The 20950-nt window shown below is 32.9% G+C and overlaps 1 protein-coding gene across 5 annotated transcripts; it reads left to right on the plus strand.

The window, feature by feature from the left end:
* Nucleotides 1-1250: 1250 nt before the first annotated feature.
* LOC125199682 (putative LRR receptor-like serine/threonine-protein kinase At1g06840) lies at nt 1251-7569 on the plus strand. Of its 5 annotated transcripts, none has more exons than XM_089065609.1 (21): nt 1251-1269; nt 2005-2168; nt 2365-2515; nt 2848-2919; nt 3010-3081; nt 3354-3497; nt 3597-3668; nt 3747-3818; nt 3956-4027; nt 4123-4191; nt 4332-4400; nt 4505-4576; nt 4705-4791; nt 4917-4985; nt 5068-5567; nt 5663-5821; nt 5965-6248; nt 6348-6399; nt 6474-6724; nt 6813-6947; nt 7081-7569. In XM_089065609.1, exons 2-21 carry the CDS (start codon nt 2048-2050, stop codon nt 7423-7425), a joined length of 2868 nt encoding a protein of 955 aa, XP_088921735.1. In that variant the 5' UTR covers nt 1251-1269; nt 2005-2047; the 3' UTR covers nt 7426-7569. The 5 variants fall into 5 exon arrangements, with proteins under 5 accessions (XP_088921735.1, XP_088921733.1, XP_088921731.1 ...); XM_089065607.1 differs by lacking the exon at nt 1251-1269 and adding an exon at nt 1301-1752; XM_089065605.1 differs by lacking the exon at nt 1251-1269 and adding an exon at nt 1301-1748.
* The last annotated feature ends 13381 nt before the right edge of the window (nt 7570-20950 follow it).

The raw sequence follows: 20950 nt of genomic DNA on the forward strand, positions 1-20950 counted from the left end.
TTTCCATTTTTATTTTAGTAGTAGGTGATAAACTCCTTCCTAACATTTTGAGTGTTTTATTTTTGTTTCGTTTCAACAAGTATACAACAGTAATACACCTTCATTTTACTCTAGTGGGTGCATTTTTTTTTTATTGAGAGGCCCAATTAAAGATTTTAAAACTAAAAATTCAATTCCCTCCCTCTGTGAATAGATGACTTATTTTTTATAGCACATATTTTAAGATATATTAAAAAATGATTAAAATAAATGAATCGTATATTAGTCCCACTTACACGTGTACCCTAAAAATAGAAACTTTTTCTTTTTTTATCTGTCCCTTAAAAATAGAAACTTTCTATTTAAGAAGATGTTTTTCTATCTAATGAGGTGTGACTTATTTTTCACTAACACACTTTTCTTTTTATTTCTCTCTTATTTTTTTTAATTTGGTACTCCCTCCATTCCATAGTAATGGAGGCGGTTCTTTTCGGCACGAAGATTAAGAAAAATTGTGTTCGGTGAATTAAGTAAAGGGAGAGTAAAATGGAAAATGGAAAATGAAAAGGTTAGAGAAATGAAGAGAGAATAAAGTAAAAGAGAGTAAAGTGGATGTGGAAAAATGTGTTGACTTTTACTAAAAAGGGAAATGACTCTATTACTATCGAACGTACCAAAATTGCAAAATGACTCTATTATGGAACGGAGAGAGTAGTATTAAAACCTGTGTCGCTTCAAAAGTTTTTATTTTTTAGTGACGGAGGGAATATTAATTTTAAATAAAATATAAATGAAATGAGTTAGTGGAATGCGAGGTCTATTACCATTTATAGTAAAAACAAATCGGGACTCCTATTTGCGGACGGATCCAAATGAAAAAACGTAACTCTTATTCGCAGAAGGATGAAGTACTTTATTGTCTCATGGTTTTTCACTAAACTCATAAAATAATAGGAGTACTAATAGTATATAAAATTTTGTGTCTTATACTCCTTCTGTGCTATAAAAGTAAAAATTTTTGAAAGTACAAATTTTAATGCATAATTGATAAAATAAGAAAGACTTGAAAATAAAAAGTAATTGAGTATTGTTAGAGGAGAATGAAGATCACTCATTAAAGAAAAATAAAGTTATAAAATATATAAGTGTATTGTTATTTATAAGATGAATGAAAATAGAAAATAGTTTATGAATTTTTGAGCATGAAATAAAATACGAAAATAAATCCACATTTAAATCTAATATGTCCAAACCAAACCTCTCCACCGGAATCTTGGGTCCACTTTTCTGGTAATATTCAAGAACACACTCTTCAAACATTCTGAAATCTTGCTGCCAAATTTATCTCCGAATGTGAACTGGGAAGATTCCATCTCTCTTTCTCTAGTATTTAATAATGATTGATCGAACAGTGCGAGTTACATGTTGAAGAAAGGGCAGTTGAACAACAACTACTACTCCTCTTCAAAAAAGTCAATAAAGCCAATCCCCATTAACCCCAATTAAAATATGCCCTCAGCCAGCAAGGAAATTTGGTCTGTGTTTTTTGTGTATACCAATTCAATTATTTTACTGTTGAAAACGAAAAAGATGGCTGCTGCTCTCATCCTCATCACTATCACCAACATTTTTCATCAATGTTGCTACCCTTCCATGGAGAATAGGTCAAAATCCAACCCACCCCTGTTTCCTCCTCTCTCTCCACATTTCAAACCCCCCTTTTCCCTGCTCCGAAGAAACACCTGCACCACCTCCAGTTATGTATTCCCGTAGGTCTAAAAATACGATCTTTATTGTTTTTTAGCTGAATTGCTGTTTAGTATTCTGTCTTTTGCTGTGTAATTATTGGATTGTGTTTGATCTTTCAGTTATTTTTGTCTCTTGTTTGTTTACTTCTTTCATCTTTCAATTTTGGCATCTTTATTTCTCTATTTTACTGCTTTATTTATTTTGGTGAATATTGTTGAGAGGTGGAATTGAGTCACAAGTGTTGATTCTCTCTCTCTTTTTTGGTTATTGTCTCAGGTGGGAGCTAGGTCTTTAGAGATCATAGAAAATATTCAAGAACATGGCAATTTTTGGGGTGGCCTGGCTGAGTTCTTGGAATGTTAGAATGATTTTGGTTATGTGTTTATGCTGGTATTTGTTGGTTCTTGGTGCTCATAGCCAACGCACTGATCCAAATGAAGGTTTGTTTGTTGTTCCTGTTCAACATCTCTATGTATGTCTGCTATTGTGATGAGGGAAATCTGCAGTGGCTAGCTTTGAACGTCGTTCTAAATTTGACTTTAACATCAAATGTAGCTTGAGGTTTTTCCCTTTTCCATTTATGAGTGTTTTCAAAGTTGGGATTGTGATGGACTATGTTGTTACTGGTGTGTGCAGTCAATTCATTGCGAGCTATCAAGAAGAGTTTGAATGATCCATTCAAAAATCTTCGCCAGTGGGACAGGGGGGATCCGTGCCTCTCAAACTGGACAGGGATTATTTGCCATAATGTAACGTTTGCTGATGGTCACTTTCATGTTAGCGAAGTGTATGATCTCGTTCCTTTGGAATTCTCTTGACTTGTGGTTCTAGTTATGGGTTGTGAAAGTAGGTGTCGAAACAGTTGTGATGTTTTAGTTTTGATACAGTTTAGATTGTTGTGGCATACTTCTACCATAGTATGTTAACAAGACTTGGTTAGAACAATTGCTATATTATTATTCGAGACGACAAAACATTGCCTAATTTTGTAGCACTAAGCCGATGTTGATAAAAAAGAATCACAACCTGGGACCTTAAAGCGACTAAAGTTTTTTCTGAACACAGTATTTGCAAGTTATTTTCTAAATGATGCCTTCTCTAATTTTAGTTTCTGAACAGGTCGGTTATGGGTAGGAACCTGACAGGAACTCTATCTCCGGAGCTTGGCCGTTTATCTTATTTGACGATATTGTGAGTAACATATATCATATTCAGATCCTTGTAAATGTGATTGAGCCTGTTTGCCTCCTTTATAATCGACCCCTGCTATTGTTTTGGCAGGGATTTCATGTGGAACAATATTACTGGGACTATACCAAAGGAAATAGGCAATATTACGACGCTAGAATTGTTGTGAGTGGAAAAGCTGCAATAGTTTCAATGTTTGACGTACTGTTTTGCAGTCTGTTGTAGTGTTTAAGAACTGTCGTGGATTGAGGAAATCACATGGAAAACAAGCAAATATGATTTGAGTGCTCGACCATATATAAAATGCCTCATATAGCATCAAGAAATCATCCTTTATAATTTATACTACTATTGTTTAAAGCTCTACTAGATGAGATTTTTATGTTGATAAGGTGCATCCAATTTTGCATTTCTTACCTTCTTTCATCTGATCACAGGCTTCTAAATGGAAATCAACTCACCGGTTCCTTGCCGGAGGAGCTTGGCAATCTTGTGAACCTGGACAGGATACAAATCGACCAGAACTTCATATCAGGGCCAATACCCCCGTCACTTGCAAACTTGGACAAAGCAAAGCACTTGTGAGAGATCTCACTCTCGATTTGGTTCTGTATTGTTAAGCTAATACAGTTCTTGGCCTCATCATTGCCCATCTAATTCACTATTTCTACTATGAACAGCCACATGAACAATAATTCACTCAGCGGCCCGATACCATCAGAGCTTGCTCGACTTCCTAATCTCGTTCATCTGTGAGTCGGACGTTCTTACTTTCACTTCCGCGGTGTTTTGAAAGTTCAAGTTTAGTTACTCATGCAACTTTACTGCAGGTTGCTTGACAATAATAACTTATCCGGACCTCTTCCACCGGAATTATCTGAAATGCCAAAGCTACTTATACTGTATGCAACTTTTTTTCCTCATTCAATATATTAACTCTATTTGGTGCTTTCTTTTTCTTGTTTCTTTCTGCAGAAAATTTTGGAAAATTCGAGCTTTTTTACGCCTCTTATTTCATATATTTCTTATTTGTTTCCAGCCAGCTCGATAACAACAACTTTGGGAGTCCAATACCATCTTCGTATGGGAGCATATCTACGCTCTTGAAGCTGTGAGCAATTTCAAACTTCAGTCTTCTTCTTCAATGTTTTCCGAATTGTTTCGTGAATTTATGTTCATAATGGATTGGTTTGGTTGGATAATCAGGAGTCTCAGGAACTGCAATTTACGAGGAACCCTTCCCGATTGGAGCAATTCTACGGGCATTGCTTACATGTAAGTCTTCATCCTTTTTCAATGTGGCCTTAACCATATCATGAATTTTCGTGGCTGTGAGAAGATGCTCCTCTTTCGTCTATTTATTTGCCCTTATTGTGGCCTTTATCATATCATGAATTGGGATCTTGTCGTTTCAGCGATTTGAGTCTGAACCAGCTTACTGGACCCATACCCGCCGGTGCACTCTCAAGAAATATTACAACTATGTGAGCACCAACCAGTCTCAACTTTGTAATAAGGATACTGGCATTTTATCTACGAGAGTGTGGCTATCGCCTCTATAACCTTAATACTATATTCTACCCTGCAGTGATCTGTCGAGAAATGGCCTGACTGGATCTATTCCCAGTAGCTTCTCGGGGCTCCCACTTTTGCAAAAACTGTGAGCATTCGTCAACTTCAAATAAATGATGTGTCCTTATTAGTAGAACTCATATGTGATGAGTTTCAGTCTGATTTCTTGATTTACACTTCCCATAATTAGTCAATCCAATTCTATTCTCCTTGCAGGTCAGTCGCGAACAATTCATTGAATGGTTCTATACCATCAGGCATATGGCAAAATAGAACTATGAATGCAACTGAGAAAGTTCTTCTGTAAGCATTATTAAAACAAGGATTGTTTTTAGAAATCTTCGCCTCCTTTATTCAAGATATATTCTCAAGTGAAAAACGCAATCTTCTTATTGTAAATGTGTTTACGTGCTTGATGAACTCTGCAGGGATTTCGCGTTCAATTCATTCTCAAACATTGGTGGTATCCTTCCTTCCCATCCCAATATCACCATTGGGTTCGTCGTTTAATCCATGAGACTCTCTTCACTCTCGATCATTTTCTTGAACACTTTAGCAATTTCCCTTCCTCATTTTCAGGCTTGAAGGAAACCCAGTGTGCTCAAGTAATACTCTATTAGTCACAGAGTGTGAGCCTCACGATGAAGATTTTAACAATATCTCAAATACCACAACTTTCTACGACTGTACTCCTCAAGGATGCCCAGATGGTTACGAGTATGCCCCTCCAACTCCAACTGCGCGATGCATTTGCATGGCTCCCGTATTTGTTGGATATAGGTTGAAGAGTCCCGGATTCTCTGATTTTCTCCCGTATGTGAATACTTTCAAGGAGTACCTCAGCACTGGTCTTGAAATGAATCTCTCACAACTCGAGATTCAGTCAGCGGAGTGGCAAGACGGGCCTCGTATCAAAATGGACCTCAAGATATTCCCATCCAATGTTACTACCAAGATGTTCAATCGGAGCGAGGTTTTATGGATTCGTGAAATGTTCAGCGGATGGAGAATACCTGATAGTCAAGTGTTCGGACCTTATGAATTTCTCAGTTTCACACTCCCGCCGTCTTATGATGAAGGTATGTTTCATTTCTCACTCTTCATTTTTATATGTTTGTATATATAAGCACCTCTGTTTATAGGAAGCAGCATTTGATTTCTAGTTATATTGCAGACATCTTCGACAACGGGTCGTCTGGTTTAAGCAAGGGAGCTCTGGCTGGCGTAATATTGGGAACGATTGCCGGATCAGTCACGCTGTCAGCTATTGTCTCGATACTTATCTTGAGACGGTACACCAAAAAGCAGCACAAATCCTCAAGGCGACGTCCATGTTAGTACCTTGCAAGTTCTTATTTTCACTATTTTGCATGTTGTGAAACAAGAACAATCGATACTCTTGAAAACGAATTTTCCAGTTCTACACTTGTTTCCTGGCTCTTGGAGTATTTAAATCGCCTCTACATTATGTTTCAGCGACGAGGATCTCCATCCGGATTGATGGAGTCAAGGATTTCACTTACAGTGAGCTGGCGCTGGCAACAAACGATTTTGATGAGTCGACCGTGGTTGGCTCAGGAGGCTACGGGAAAGTCCACAGAGGCGTTCTAGCCAACGGGACCATTGTGGCCATAAAACGCGCCCAAGAGGGATCGTTGCAGGGAGAGAAGGAGTTTCTTACAGAGATAGAACTGTTATCGAGGTTGCACCATAGGAACTTGGTGTCCTTGATTGGTTACTGCGATGAAGAAGGCGAACAGGTACATTGTTTCAAATGTTTTTGAGATCACCAAACTATTCTACACTTTCAATCAAATTTCGAGTCATGTTAGAATTTCATGATGCTTCTCGTATTGCAGATGCTGGTTTACGAATTCATGCCTAACGGTACCCTTAGGGATCACCTATCAAGTAATTTATCGAACCATCTTTCTTTTATCGTCTCTCTCTCTCTAAGACAGTTATGTAACCGTGGTAACGTGCAGCCAAGGCGAAAATGCCACTGACTTTTGCAAGGAGGGTGAAAATTGCAATGGGGTCTGCGAGAGGCATCCTTTACCTTCACACAGAGGCGAATCCGCCTATTTTTCATCGCGATATCAAGGCCACAAACATATTACTCGACTCCACATTTACTGCAAAGGTCGCTGACTTCGGACTATCGCGTCTAGCTCCACTTCCCGAGCTCGAAGGAGGCGTGCCCTCTCATGTATCGACAGTTGTCAAAGGGACACCGGTGAGCATTTTCAAGCCTTCAGAATTTCATTTCTTTAAAAGGAAAAAAAATATAAAAATTTATGTGATGGGAAACTGGTTTATTGCAGGGATACCTCGACCCCGAGTACTTCCTGACGCATAAGCTCACGGACAAGAGCGACGTTTATAGCCTTGGAGTCGTGTTTCTAGAGATGCTGACTGGGATGCACCCAATCTCACATGGAAAAAACATCGTTCGTGAGGTATGTGTTTCTATTTTGAAAAAATCTCGTCTCGTGAGTGTGTTTTCTTTCTTTGTGGTTCGATGGCTATCCATCCTGGGCTCGTTGGTTAAATTCTAGTACTAAAACGCTGCACGATCGCTTGTTAATTTAGGTAAACATTGCACATCGATCGGGGATGATTTTCTCCATCATCGACGAGCGGATGGGATCGTACCCTTCTGAGTGCATCGAGAAGTTCATAAATCTGGCTCTGAAATGCTGCCAAGAAGAGACGGATTCGCGGCCTCCGATGGCTGAAGTGCATAGGGAACTCGAAAACATATGGTTCTTGATGCCGGAGTCGGACACTGCCATCTCGGAATCATTGACCAGCGACTCGGGAAAACTGGCGACGACCCCGACCTCGTCGTCTTCAATGAGGAACCCTTACCTCTCCCAAGATGTCTCTGGCAGTGACCTTATCAGTGGAGTGGTTCCAACCATTGCACCGAGATGATACAAGAGACGGTGGTTCTTGTTTTCGTTTCAGCTTAGTTTTGTATAGTCATTACTTTCTTTCTTTTAATTTGATCCGACAAACTATACTTACATTTTTACACTGTTTGATTTGCGATATTTAGAAAGGTTTATAGGTTTTGTATTGTGTTTATTAAGGAAATGATACATTTTGCCTTGGTGTACAAAACCCATGCATGTACTTTTTTTTTATCTATTAAAAAGTGAACTCATTGTAATTCTACAATAAAATTAATTCTCTATGTAAAAATATACTTATATTTCATTAACTTTTTCACTATTTTCATCATGAAATTAATTTATTAAACTTAGTGCTAAGTCAAAAACGTTTCTTTAAATAATGGACAAAAGGAATATTATATTTTTCATGTTTACATTTTTAGCAAAACAATATTCTTTCTGTTTCTTAAAAATAGAAACTTTCTATTTTTAAGAATGGACTCTACAATCCATTAATATTAATTCTACTTATTTTTATTCATCTTTCTTACTTTAATTATCTTCTCTCTTACTTTACTAATTTTGCACTAAAATTTGTGTCATTTTTACAGTTTATACTTCCTCCGTCCCACAATAAGAGTCATTTTCACTTTTATCATAAATGGAAAAGTAGACCACACATTCTACCAATTTATCTACTCACATTTTATTATAAAATTAATATATATATATATATAGGGTCTTGTTAGGATGAGATTTTTGGGTATAATTGAGAAATGAGATGCAATCTCAGCCACTAATTCACAAGATTAACTTAATGTCAACAACTATCACATTATGTCAACACGGGGGTATAATTGTCTTTTCATTAAATTGTGTTTGAATTCATTTTCTAAAATCCTCTCTAAAACTCTAGCTGCAAAGTCTTCAAATCTTCAACATTCAAATCTTGAAATCTTCAAATCTTCAACATTCAAATCTTCAAATCTTCAACATTCAAATCTTCAAATCTTTAAATCTTCAACATTCAAATCTTCAAAACTTCAAATCTTCAAGTTTTCAACATTCAAATTTTCAAATCTTCGACATTCTTCAAATCTTCAAATCTTCAACATTCAATAAAATAACACTTGTTAAAATGTCAACAACTAAAAAATAACACTTATAATTCACATATCAATACCGAGAATATCGAATGTCAACAACTAACAAATCGCACTTATAATTCACATATCAATACCGAGAATATCGAATGTCAACAACTCGTATTAAAATGTCAACAACTAAAAAATAACACTTATTATTTACATATCAATACCGAGAATATCGAATGTCAACAACTTGTATGAAAATGTCAACAACTAACAAATAACACTTACTATTCACATATCAATACCGAGAATATCGAATGTCAACAACTCGTATTAAAATGTCAACAACTAAAAAATAACACTTATTATTCACATATCAATACCGAGAATATCGAATGTCAACAACTCGTATTAAAATGTCAACAACTAAAAAATAACACTTATTATTCACATATCAATACCGAGAATATCGAATGTCAACAACTCGTATTAAAATGTCAACAACTAACAAATAACACTTACTATTCACATATCAATACCGAGAATATCGAATGTCAACAACTCGTATTAAAATGTCAACAACTAACAAATAATACTTACAATTCATATATCAATACCGAGAATATCGAATGTCAACTACTCGTATTAAAATGTCAACAACTAACAAATAATACTTATAATTCACATATCAATATCGAGAATATCGCATGTCAACAACTCGTATTAAAATGTCAACAACTAACAAATAATACTTATAATTTACATATCAATAGTGAGAATATCGAATGTCAATAACTCGTATTAAAATGTCAACAACTAACAAATAACACTTATAATTCACATATCAATATCGAGAATATCGAATGTCAACAACCCGTATTAAAATGTCAACAACTAACAAATAACACTTATAATTCACATATCAATAGTGAGAATATCGAATGTCAACAACTCGTATTAAAATGTCAACAACTAACAAATAACACTTATAATTCACAACTAAGGGAATTGTTGTTGACATGGTTTGAAAGTGTAGTTGACATGACTTATAATTGTTGTTGACATGACTTGTACGTGTACTTGACATGGCTTGTACGTGTAGCTGACATATTATATACTGTAGTTGACATGACTTGTATGTGGAGTTGAGACGATATGTACTATAGTTGACATGACTTATACGTGCAGTTGACATGATATGGGTTGTACGTGTAGTTGACATGGTTTGCAAGTGTAGTTGACATGACTTATAATTGTTGTTGACATGGCTTGTACGTGTAGTTGACATGGTTTGAAAGTGTAGTTGACATGACTTGTATTAAAATAACACTTATAATTCACATTTTAATATTGAGAATATCAAATGTTAACAACTAAAAATTAAAACTTATAATTTATATATCAATACCGAGAATATCAAATATCAACAACTCGTATTAAAATATCAACAACTTATAAAATTCATACTGATAAACTTCTAAACCATGTACATGCCAAAAAAAATGACACGAAATCAAACATTTAAAACTTGAAAAAACACAAAAAAGAAAAGAAAAATGAAAGTAAGAAAGAAAGAAATGCGTTTGTTTTGTTGCAACAGACATAGCAACTGCATTATAACCCTCAATAAAACATTAATAACAGAGTGAAAAAGTTAATCAAACGAGAATTGAAGTGCAACTGCGAAGAAACCAATCCGTTTCCAACTCAATTCAAATGAAACAGCTACTCGATGGATTATTCATGAGAAAACTCCAAAACATATTCCAAAAACATCAACTCGCACCTTCAAACTAACACAATTAACAATTACTTGTTTAGCATAATGAAACAGCTACTCAAAATCGAAAGCATGAGGAACAACAAACCTGAGCCATAGGTTGAGCCGGAACGACGAGTGTGCCAACTGCATCAACGAGTAGAGCATTATGCGTCAATCCACCGTACAGATTCCTCCTATATTCCTCGTAGTATTTAACAATAGCTTGTATATCAAATGTTAACAATTTGTCAACAACTTGTATATAGTGTCAACAACTCAAAAACAATTCTTGAAAGTGTGGCCTCTTAGATTTTAAGCTGAGTCTTATGAAGAGAAGAACCAGTTCATAAATTAACTAATGGCCCTACAAGAACAGCATCAGCAGCAGACTCCTATTTCTCAGTTTCTGGTCTAGAAAATAGAGTTAAGATAAGTTACTCCACAGATAAAGTAACTAATCCATGCTGTCAATAGTCTCCTAGCAAGTTTATCATAAAATTAGAGTGGTATCACTTGACTTCCAAAAAATTTCTCAAAGTGCTGATTATTTTCATATTAGTATACACCAGAACTAATCTACAAAATATAAGATGCAGATATACATATATATCACTTTTGAAAACTCAGAAATTATAAGAATTGACCTTATTGCGATATACAAATTTGAGAAATGAGGATTTAAGCTTTTGTCGTTTAGAGACTCTCAACTGGAATTCTAAATCCAGTGAGCAACCATCATGCAACTCATGTACAGTGATCCAAACAGAGCAATGAAAAGAAATAAAATATTGAAGTAAAATTTAAATAGGCATATTTCCAATTCATATCCAGACTATCATTATCTACCAAAAGAATCTTACACCCGCAAACAAACTTTCCGGAAACAACAAAATCAGTGAATATAATTCATGAGTTGAACATGCCACTTCAATCCAAAACGAGAAGACCATCATCAGTAGTATTTTTTGCGGCTCTGCACAACATCAGTAGTATTTTTTTAAGCTAGATTCAAGCTACTGTAAATTTGTGAAAAATCATCAAGTAATCAACACTAATTCGACATCTAATGCCAGATTCATACACGAGCTTAAATCACTGAGCAGAAATCAACCTCTTCTTGTTCTGAGAAAGTTGAGGCGATTCATTAATGGCGGAATTCTCAATTTGACTGCTAGAAAACGAGCAGCTGAAATCCAGCACATTTGCCGGCGTCAACAGCCCCGACGCCGCCACCATCACATCGTAACAATGCAGCAATTCCTTCTGCCACCAAAAAAATAACACTTATAATTCACATATCAATACCGAGAATATTGAATGTCAACAACTATCAAATAACACTTATAATTCACATATCAATACCGAGAATATCGAATGTCAACAACTCGTATTAAAATGTCAACAACCAACAAATAACACTTATAATTCACATATCAATACCAAGAATATCGAATGTCAACAACTCGTATTAAAATGTCAACAGCTAAAAAATAAGACTTATAATTCACATATCAATAGCCAGAATATCGAATGTCAACAACTCGTATTAAAATGTCAACAACTAAAAAATAACACTTATAATTCACATATCAATAGCCAAAATATCAAATGTCAACAATTAAAACAAAGTTGAGATATCACAGTTAACAGGAATATCATTATTTAGGTGAATCTCCATCCCCATCATCATCCATACATCAATCATTCAAGCAAGAAAAAACAACAAAAACAAAAAAAGCAACAAAATCCGTCGGGAGGAGATTGCGGCAGAGCTCCCGCCGGCGACATTCTCCGACATGTGGACGCCGGTCGCGTAGGCGTTTCTCGCCTGAATCGCGTATTTCCGATCTTGCCTTATCCTCGTTCACGAATCTCTGAATTCCAGCTTCTCGAACCCCCATTCCCTGTGTTTTCCCTAAATTTCACCGAATTAGGTTTTCAATTAACGCGAATTGAACATTCAGATCATCAATTGATTCAATTCAGTTGCTGATTCAGCTTCTCGAATACCGCCATTTCCTCGACGGCGTCGAAAACGCCGATTCCTTCAGCTTCAACGGTGAAGGATCGAAGCGCGCTCGTGAAAGCTCTCTCCACCTATCCGGAATATCTAAGAAACAAAGCTTCCGATGAGAAATCAGCGAAATGACGAAGAATTTCGAAGGATTGATCTGGTTGAGAGAGAAGAATGATGATTGGATCACCACATCGACTCTCTGGGTGGCCATCTTCTTCATCCCTAATTAAAACATAAAATTACTATTCTGCCCTTTCATATTAAATTAATCTAAAAATATTTATTGTGTGGCAAAATCTGGACCACTCATTTAATAAAAATGAGTGACTGATATTGCATCTCATTTCTCAATTAGCCTAAATAATCTCAATTGATCACAACCCTATATATATATATATGTTATATATGTATATGGAACTCATGTTCCACTAACTTATATAACCCACTTTTCTTTATATTTCTTAAATTCTATATCATAACTAAATATGACTCATATTGTGGAACGGAAGGAATACTATTTTTAAGAAATCGAGAAAGTATTAGATCGATTGTACATGCCAAGAATTAGCCCACTTGGATTCTTATTTAATTAATTAAATGCACTTATCGGGTTATCGCGATGGGAAAAGCCCCAAATGAAAATGAAATTGCTTTTTTTTTTTTTAATTTTAGAGTAGAAATTATTGTAATTTTTATTTCACTATAATGAATTAATTGAATTTACCTGATTATTGTTACCAAAAGCCTTTAATTTTGGAATATTTTAGAAAATTATGCCACTGATAAGGCGATAACATTATGATTTGACTCGATTCTACGTGATTTCAATTCATTTACCAATATAGTATATGGCATATATCTATCTATCTAATATTTAAAAGACATGTTATTTACATCGTAAAAATACATCATATACTCCAAGAAAAACAAGAACTCTTTCTTAGTTGTACTTTGATTATCGATCCACACAATGAACTCAACTTTTTTATTACTTCAAAAATCAGAGAATCCTCTACTTTTCTTTTACACAGTCACGCACTAATCACCCCATGTTTATGGAGATTAATAATGCTTTCTCTGCACAAAAAATAATAAAACTTAATTAAATATAGAGACTGCGACTTCCAAGAAAAATTATTACAAACGTAATGCGAATTTTGATTGGTGGAATATGCGGCAAATTGACTAATCTCGTGTATTCTTTAATCTTTATCATATTCAATTTAATTAATTAATGACAAACTAAATCATAGTCATTCTACAACCATTTCGTAATTTCGAGCAATATATTTAGTAGTTAAAACAATTAATAAACTTGAAATGCTATCTAAAAAATGTAAAATGGTTAGATTGTCATTTTTAATTTTTTTTCCTTTATACATATATCCAACGAGTCTTTTCATTATTTTTTCCTTTTAAGCATATATCCAACGAGTTTATTCTGTTTGAGATGTCACGACTTAGTTAAGTCATTTTTCATTATAAAAAAAATATTTAACTAATCTTACTTTATTCTTTCTCATATTTTATTTTTTATTTATTTATTTTATTTTCATTTATTCCATTTAATATAATTTTACAATTTTTATGCTAAAAAAACGCCTTAACTAAATTCAGAAGGGATTACTAATCAACTACGGGTATTTTAATCGGATAAATTTCAATTAATTATATGCAAATTCATTACCGTCATTGTCTTATCTATATAGAAAAATAGTAAAACATTTAACAAAATTAATAGATATATACAAAAGGTTTCAATTATAGTATAAGAAATTATTATACGTAGCTTTAACTAATATCCACATTATATGAGATAGTAGAATTGGATATGTTAGAAAATAAAAAAGGGTCTAGCTTCGGAAAAACTGAAAAAAATTCATCTGTGAAAAAAACTAAATTGTCAACAAAACAACTATAATTGTCATAACAATAAAGTGCTTGAAAGTTTGAAGATAAGACTCGTAAGAGAGCTTGCTCATGCTGCTCACAAATCAGTATACAACTGATAAATTAGCTAGCATTGGAATGTGGAGAAGTTTTTAATTATGAATTAAATGTTTTATTTAGACCACCACTAGTTCGTAAATTAGCCCACAATTGTTAAATTAGTCATAGACAAATTGATTAATTAATTAAGGTTCAAGTTCCAATACAATATAGGTGTTTTAGGTTAATCCGGAGTTCATGAAATAGGCTACATTAAATAAAATGTCATCTCAAATTCTAGCATTTTAATTTGGAATGTTTATATCCTCCACATATATATAACACTAAGATACAAGAATAGTTATTCCACTATATAACGTGTGTTTACCGTCAAGACTATTATATTCCATATTATTATGAAAACTATCCCAATTATGATAAAATATAGTAATATCATTGACGCTCAAAATGAACAGACTATATTTTGAGGTATTAATTTTAAATATATTGTCATATAAAATTAGCAATTAATTACTTCTTACTTATCAATCCTAATTTGTTTTCCCAGGATATATTTGTCTGAGAATTCGAACCAAAACTTGGGGAAGAAAAAACATTATTGTAGAAGAAGAGGAAGGAGGCAGCAGTGGTTTTGAAGGCAAGTTCCATAAACATGGAGTATATTGACTTCATTCTAATGAATAGGCAATGTATTTTCATCAACATTCAACAAATTAAGTGGTAAATAAATACTACAATAGATCGATGAGACAAATTAATCAAAATGTCATAAACTATTGGCGTTTCATTAATTAAGGGTAAGGCAACTTCAACATTCAAGAAAAGAGTAGCAAACCAAATGGGCACTGAAAACCCTTTTTTACATAAAAATGAAGAATGAAAATTAATATACATGATTAATAATACAATTGATCCACATCATATGCATTGAGATACCTTGAATATATAGAGATGAAATGAGGGAAGTAATAATTTTAAAGTGAATGAAGAAAATTAAAGTAGTACTAGTAGTAATTACAGGGAGCTCCCTTCAGTCCAATAATGGAAAAGAATTGGGTGAAATTTGACTCCCGCCTCATTCACACATTCATAGTAGCAACATTTCTTGTCTACTATGTTTGCGTCAATGAATCGGCAGCAAATTCAACCCTCTTCGCATCTCCGTGACTGGGCTGAAGGAAGCTCCCTTCAAATAACCAACAAATTAAATTCCAATTCAAGTGTGTCAAACTGCAGATTCATGTCACACCTATTGTAATCACTATATATGTTTATACATATATATATGCCCTGAAAAAATAATTTCATCAAAATGAATTTCATGAGTGAATAATAACACCAACACATTAAATACATACAAAAACTTAGAGAAATTGTGTCTCCCTATGGAAGAAAATCATTGCATTAACCCTAACCCTAATCCAAATAGAATGCTACCAACAACAGAATCATAGTCATCATCATTAAAAGAACAAGCTGAGTTAAGCCAAAATTAATCAGATCCAAAACACACACACAACTTTTCCATCTTCCAGAAAATGCAACATTTGAAATTTAAATAAATTATCTACGAACAGACAGAGATGAAATAGAAGCAAGTAAATCTGATATAGAAAAAAAAATCAAACCGTTCAGCGGAATGAGGAAAATCTTGGAAATTTTTTTGTTGCTTTGGTATGTGGGAAGTCAAATGAATGCTACTTCTTCATAAGAAGACACAAAATGGGGATAGTGATGACAAAATTGATACTAGAAAATAGAAAGAAAAAGGTAGCTAATGTTAATCTCATAAGGTTGTGATATCATTCTAGTCCTAAACTCTGAATTTATAAAAAGAGGGGGTGGGGTGGGGTGGGGTGGGGTATGGCAGAAGAAAAACAGGTAGTGTGTGCAGGAATGGGAAAAAGAATATGATGGCATGTCTCTCTATCTATCTGTGTGAAAGAGCATTACATAAATTGTCAGTTTTGAAGAATTGTAGGGTTCAAAAATGCACAAAGTCTGGTGATGGGACACCACCATATACTAACATTTTAAATATTTTACTATGATCTTATTGCTACAGACTATGGTATTTATAATAAGAATGGATATCGATTATGAAATATGCAGAAGTAGAGCACATATTTAAGGTAGGAAATCCCATCAAAACGTTTTACTTAACAAAAGACGTTAATTTGGATATATTCATATTTTTCAATTGAGGTAATTTGGTTTCTTTATTTTAGTTATTTTACTAAATATATATTACTAATAATTATAGCCATTTATCATTTATGATTTATGTTCAGAGGTTTGCCTTAAAATTCAGGGTTTTGGTTTCAGCTTACAATTAGGATATATGTACAGTCACGTACAGTTGTATAACTAGATAAAAGGAGTAATATTAATGTATAACACATAATTATTTATGAATTATGAATAATTATTGAATCAAATTTAAAGTAAGTAATTAAATTATATTAAAATATTATAAAGTGAATAAATTAGTTCAAAAAGAGTACATCTCCAAAATTTGCGCTTTCTATAATATCACGATATATCAAATTTGATTTTATTTCCTTTAATAATTTGAATTTATTTAATACTAGTACTACTATGATTCTATATTGTTTTTACATTATTATCTTTCATTAGTTATATTATTGAATTGGTCAAACACTGTTGAACATAATGTTGATGATACAATAAAGATATGACTTTTTTATTTTAATTGGTAAATAAATATAAATTTTTAATTCCGCATCACAGTAGACACAAACTCGTGAACTTTGGTTCGAACATTAACAACTCTGCTGCTAGGCCAACACGTGAACACTAGAATATTCCCATTTTTTCATACTATCGAAACATTGAACCTCCTAGTGAGACTTTTTTTGAAATAAATTATTCTCCATATGCACAATATTGAAAATGTGGTCAAAGAACTCTGAATTCTAACGGAGATAGAAGACGAACCATTATATGCAGTTTTTGGAATATTCATGAATAAATGAAAAAGAAAGACAGATGAAGACAACTTCACTGCCGTTTGCGGATGCCCTAATAGGCTCAATAATATTTATTTAAATTGTGCCATAATTTATCTAAAATTCTTACCTTGCTGGATAGTAGGGATTCCAAGTTTTTTCAAATAAAAAACTTTTTGCAGTCTTTTTATTTATTTTTATATGAAGACAAATAATATCCATAATCCATGAAATAGTGGCATGAATCATGACCACTGCAACTCACATGATATGGTACTTGTGAACAAATATAAATTTAACTACTGACAAGCTAAAATTCTCATTAATGATCACTATTTTTTAATTTATAAGCACAAATAAATGTAGAAACATATATTGGCATTGCCATGTGCTGATGTTGTCTGAATTACATCATCGATCGAGCCTAAACTTTTTTGTATGTAACACAACATGACACTTAACCCATATTTGTTTGTCTGTTAAAGTGCAGCCCAATTTTCCAAATAAGCTCACAATTTTGATTCTATATTGTCCATTTTACACAACAGTCGGATTCTTGTATTCCCATTTTTTTTATTTCTGTATATATGACTTGTTTCAAATTTTAAAAATCTCGTGTTTTATTTTATAGTACACATTGCTTTCATTATACTCCCTATATAACACCCAGTCATAAAAAATAACACAAATTCTCACCTAATATACACATTGCTTTCTATACACATTGCTACAGGACATCAAGATATTGTGTATGTGACATAATACAATATCAATTATTTATCGATATATATTAATTAATAAGTCAATAATATATATACACGTTTGACGTTTGCGTTGCAAATTTGTATACTTCAATTTTATTTCAGACTAACATGGTACCAAGGAATTAGCGTTCGAATATAAAAAAATTAAAATCGTCTACAAGAAAATTAAATAGGTCACATTTCAGTTTCATCTGCACAGTACATTAATTCGCATGAGGAAATCATTTCTTGATTATAAATTGTATATTTTGGTTCTTGAAATAAAAAATACTATTTGATGAAGGCGATAGAAAACCTAATTTTTATATTGTTGTACATGTAGACGCTTTCCCATTATATTGACAACAAAATATTGAACCTTTAAAAAAAAAAATTTGTAAAATAATAAAGGTCAAGATTTATACACGATCCGATGTTTTTGAACTTTTCTTATTATGTCGACAGAGTCAATTTTGTAAATCTTTAAGATAGAGAAAGAAATATATATCACATGTTTGTTAATGTCTACATTCACTCCATCGTCTACTCTTATTTAATTTATGAATTGACAGGGTGCACATTAATTAATTAATTAATTTTTTTTTAAAAAAAATATTAACTCCTATACGAACGAGGATATTATAAATAAACTCCTAAACTCCTAAGAAATGAGAAAATAAACTCCTAAGAAATGAGAAAATTACAACTGAGGTCAAGAACTCGGCACCTCATACATTGATGTCTAAGCTCCTTGCCGCTAGGACAAAAGCTCTGGACTCAAGGTTGCATGTTAAGTTGATAACTAGTTTAATGTCATAACTTTAATAACTACTAGTATTAATTTTGTGTATTATTAAAAATATCAATGATATGATAGTATGTCTCGTCCATAAAAATATGTGTATTTGAAATGGCTAGAGAATTAATGCACAATTGGTAAACTAAGAGATGAGATGAAAAGAGTAAATAAAGGTAATGTAAGTGAATAGAAAAACCTACATTATTATTAGTGTTTAAGAGTTGTAATGGTGAACTATAGTGATATAGTAAGTTGCAACTAAATTGACATATATGGGTAATTAGTTGAGGGCAATTTTCCATAAATGAAAATGGACATAGTTGGCATATCCATATCACCGTGTTAACATTTTTAATACATTAAGTTATAAGTTGATTAGTTGTCGCATTAAACTAGTTATCATTTCACTCCTCTGTATTGATATATGTTATCCATATAGAAAGTTCCCAGAGTCGTATATCAGGAGTACTCTAATTATTACTATAATAGAAGCAAATGAACAAAACAATATGAAGACGAAAATTACAATGAAAAATACAATAAAACAAACCAAATCATAAGTCAAATCAAGAAAATCTCTCTTTGCATTATAGTACTCCCTCCGTTCCTTGATAGTATACACATTTCTTTTTGATACGGAGTTTAAGAATAGTGTGTTAAATGGATGGTGGAAAAAGTAAGAGAGAGTAAAGTAAGAGAGATGAAGAGAGAATAAAGTAAAAAGAAGAATTATTTTTTGCTAAAACTAGAAATGACTCAATTAACTTGGAACTTTTCAAAATAGAAATGGCTCAATTAACTTGGAACTTTCCAAAATAGAAAAATGACTCTATTAATATGGAACGGAGGGAGTACTATATAGTGCATAGTGCTCTTGGACTAGCCCACTATCTTGAAAAATAAAACGACTCTGCGTCTAAAAGTATATTAAACATGCTAGGTATCGGCAAATTTGACTGAGTTTGAAGAATAGGCGAGTAATGGTCCTAGCTATCAATCTCATCATCAATACATTTCATGATAAACACGATGACAATTACTGTAACCAGCCCAAAGTCACTTTTAGTAGCATAATTAAAACAATATCATACTCTATTAAACAGAATTTGAATCTTATTATATAGTAGTACTACATTGTTCACAAAAATGATTAGTATTTACTTCATCCCATTGCACTGCAAGTGATGGATTTCATTTAAGCATATGATTTTAAAAAATTACTACTCGGAGTACTTATTAAGTTAACTTAAGATAATAAAATATGAGAGAAAATAAAGTTGAGAATGGATGAATAAAATAGAGGGAGTAAATATATATTTATTTTATTAAAACTAGAAATTGACCACTTATTTTTATTGGAAAAATCTAAAAAAAAATCTACTACGGAGTACTCTCTCTATCCGCGAATAAAAGTCTCGTTTTTTCATTTTAGTCCGTTCGTGAATAGAAGTCTCGGTTCATAATTATACACACATTCCACTCACATATATTTACAAGTGAGACTCGCATTCCACTAACTTTCTACCACCTATTTTTTTTAATATTTCTTAAATTTGTGTCAAAATGAAATAGAACTCCTATTTGTGACTGCAGGAGTATTACTTGTGGAAACAAGTCTATTTAATCATTCGTCAATGTTGTACCCACCCACGTGTTGGTTTTATCGTTTGCGCATCCAATTAATTTTATATTCTTACATGAAATGTTATTGTGTTTAATAAAATCTAACAAAATTAAAGTTACTACAAATTTCTAATTAAATTTAATAATCAACTTAAATTAGGAATTGACAAAGCTTATTGAAAATTGGTTCATCCTAACTAAAATCACGTAGTGCAAGTCAAAAAGAGAAAAGCAAAATTCAAATTTGGGTCTAAATTTGAGATGGGTAGTTTGGTAATAAGATGAAAATAATAAGAAAAAAGTTGAAGAAAAATATATAAAAAAAAAAGCAAAAATCCATAATTCTGAAAAATTCGCATGTCCCGGTCCAAATTTCAAAAGATCAACAAATTTAATTTCAAATTTCAAAAGATCAGTGAATTAAGATCCATATTCCAAAATACCCACAGAAGGGCAGTCAAATCCCATCTCAGTTTCTGCGTAATTTCGAAAATATTGCTATCATATTATGTCTTCTATTTTTCTTCTTCGAAAACATCAGCTCTTTATTGACAATACAATGTACGCAAATTAATATTTGAACTTAATACTTTTATACACTTAATAGCAAA

This window comes from Salvia hispanica, chromosome 2 (genome assembly GCF_029641045.1).
Source record: "Salvia hispanica isolate PSC_SH4W2 chromosome 2, Shi_PSC_v1, whole genome shotgun sequence".
Lineage (NCBI taxonomy): Eukaryota > Viridiplantae > Streptophyta > Magnoliopsida > Lamiales > Lamiaceae > Salvia > Salvia hispanica.

What these genes read in the sequence shown, in the direction of transcription:
- LOC125199682 (XM_089065609.1), top strand. Translation starts at nt 2,048, where the DNA reads ATGGCAATTTTTGGGGTGGCCTGGCTGAGTTCTTGGAATGTTAGAATG. An exon ending in ATGCCAAAGCTACTTATACT is followed by an intron (nt 3,819 to 3,955) that starts GTATGCAACTTT and finishes ATTTGTTTCCAG; the next exon opens with CCAGCTCGATAACAACAACT. An exon ending in CCCGCCGTCTTATGATGAAG is followed by an intron (nt 5,568 to 5,662) that starts GTATGTTTCATT and finishes GTTATATTGCAG; the next exon opens with ACATCTTCGACAACGGGTCG.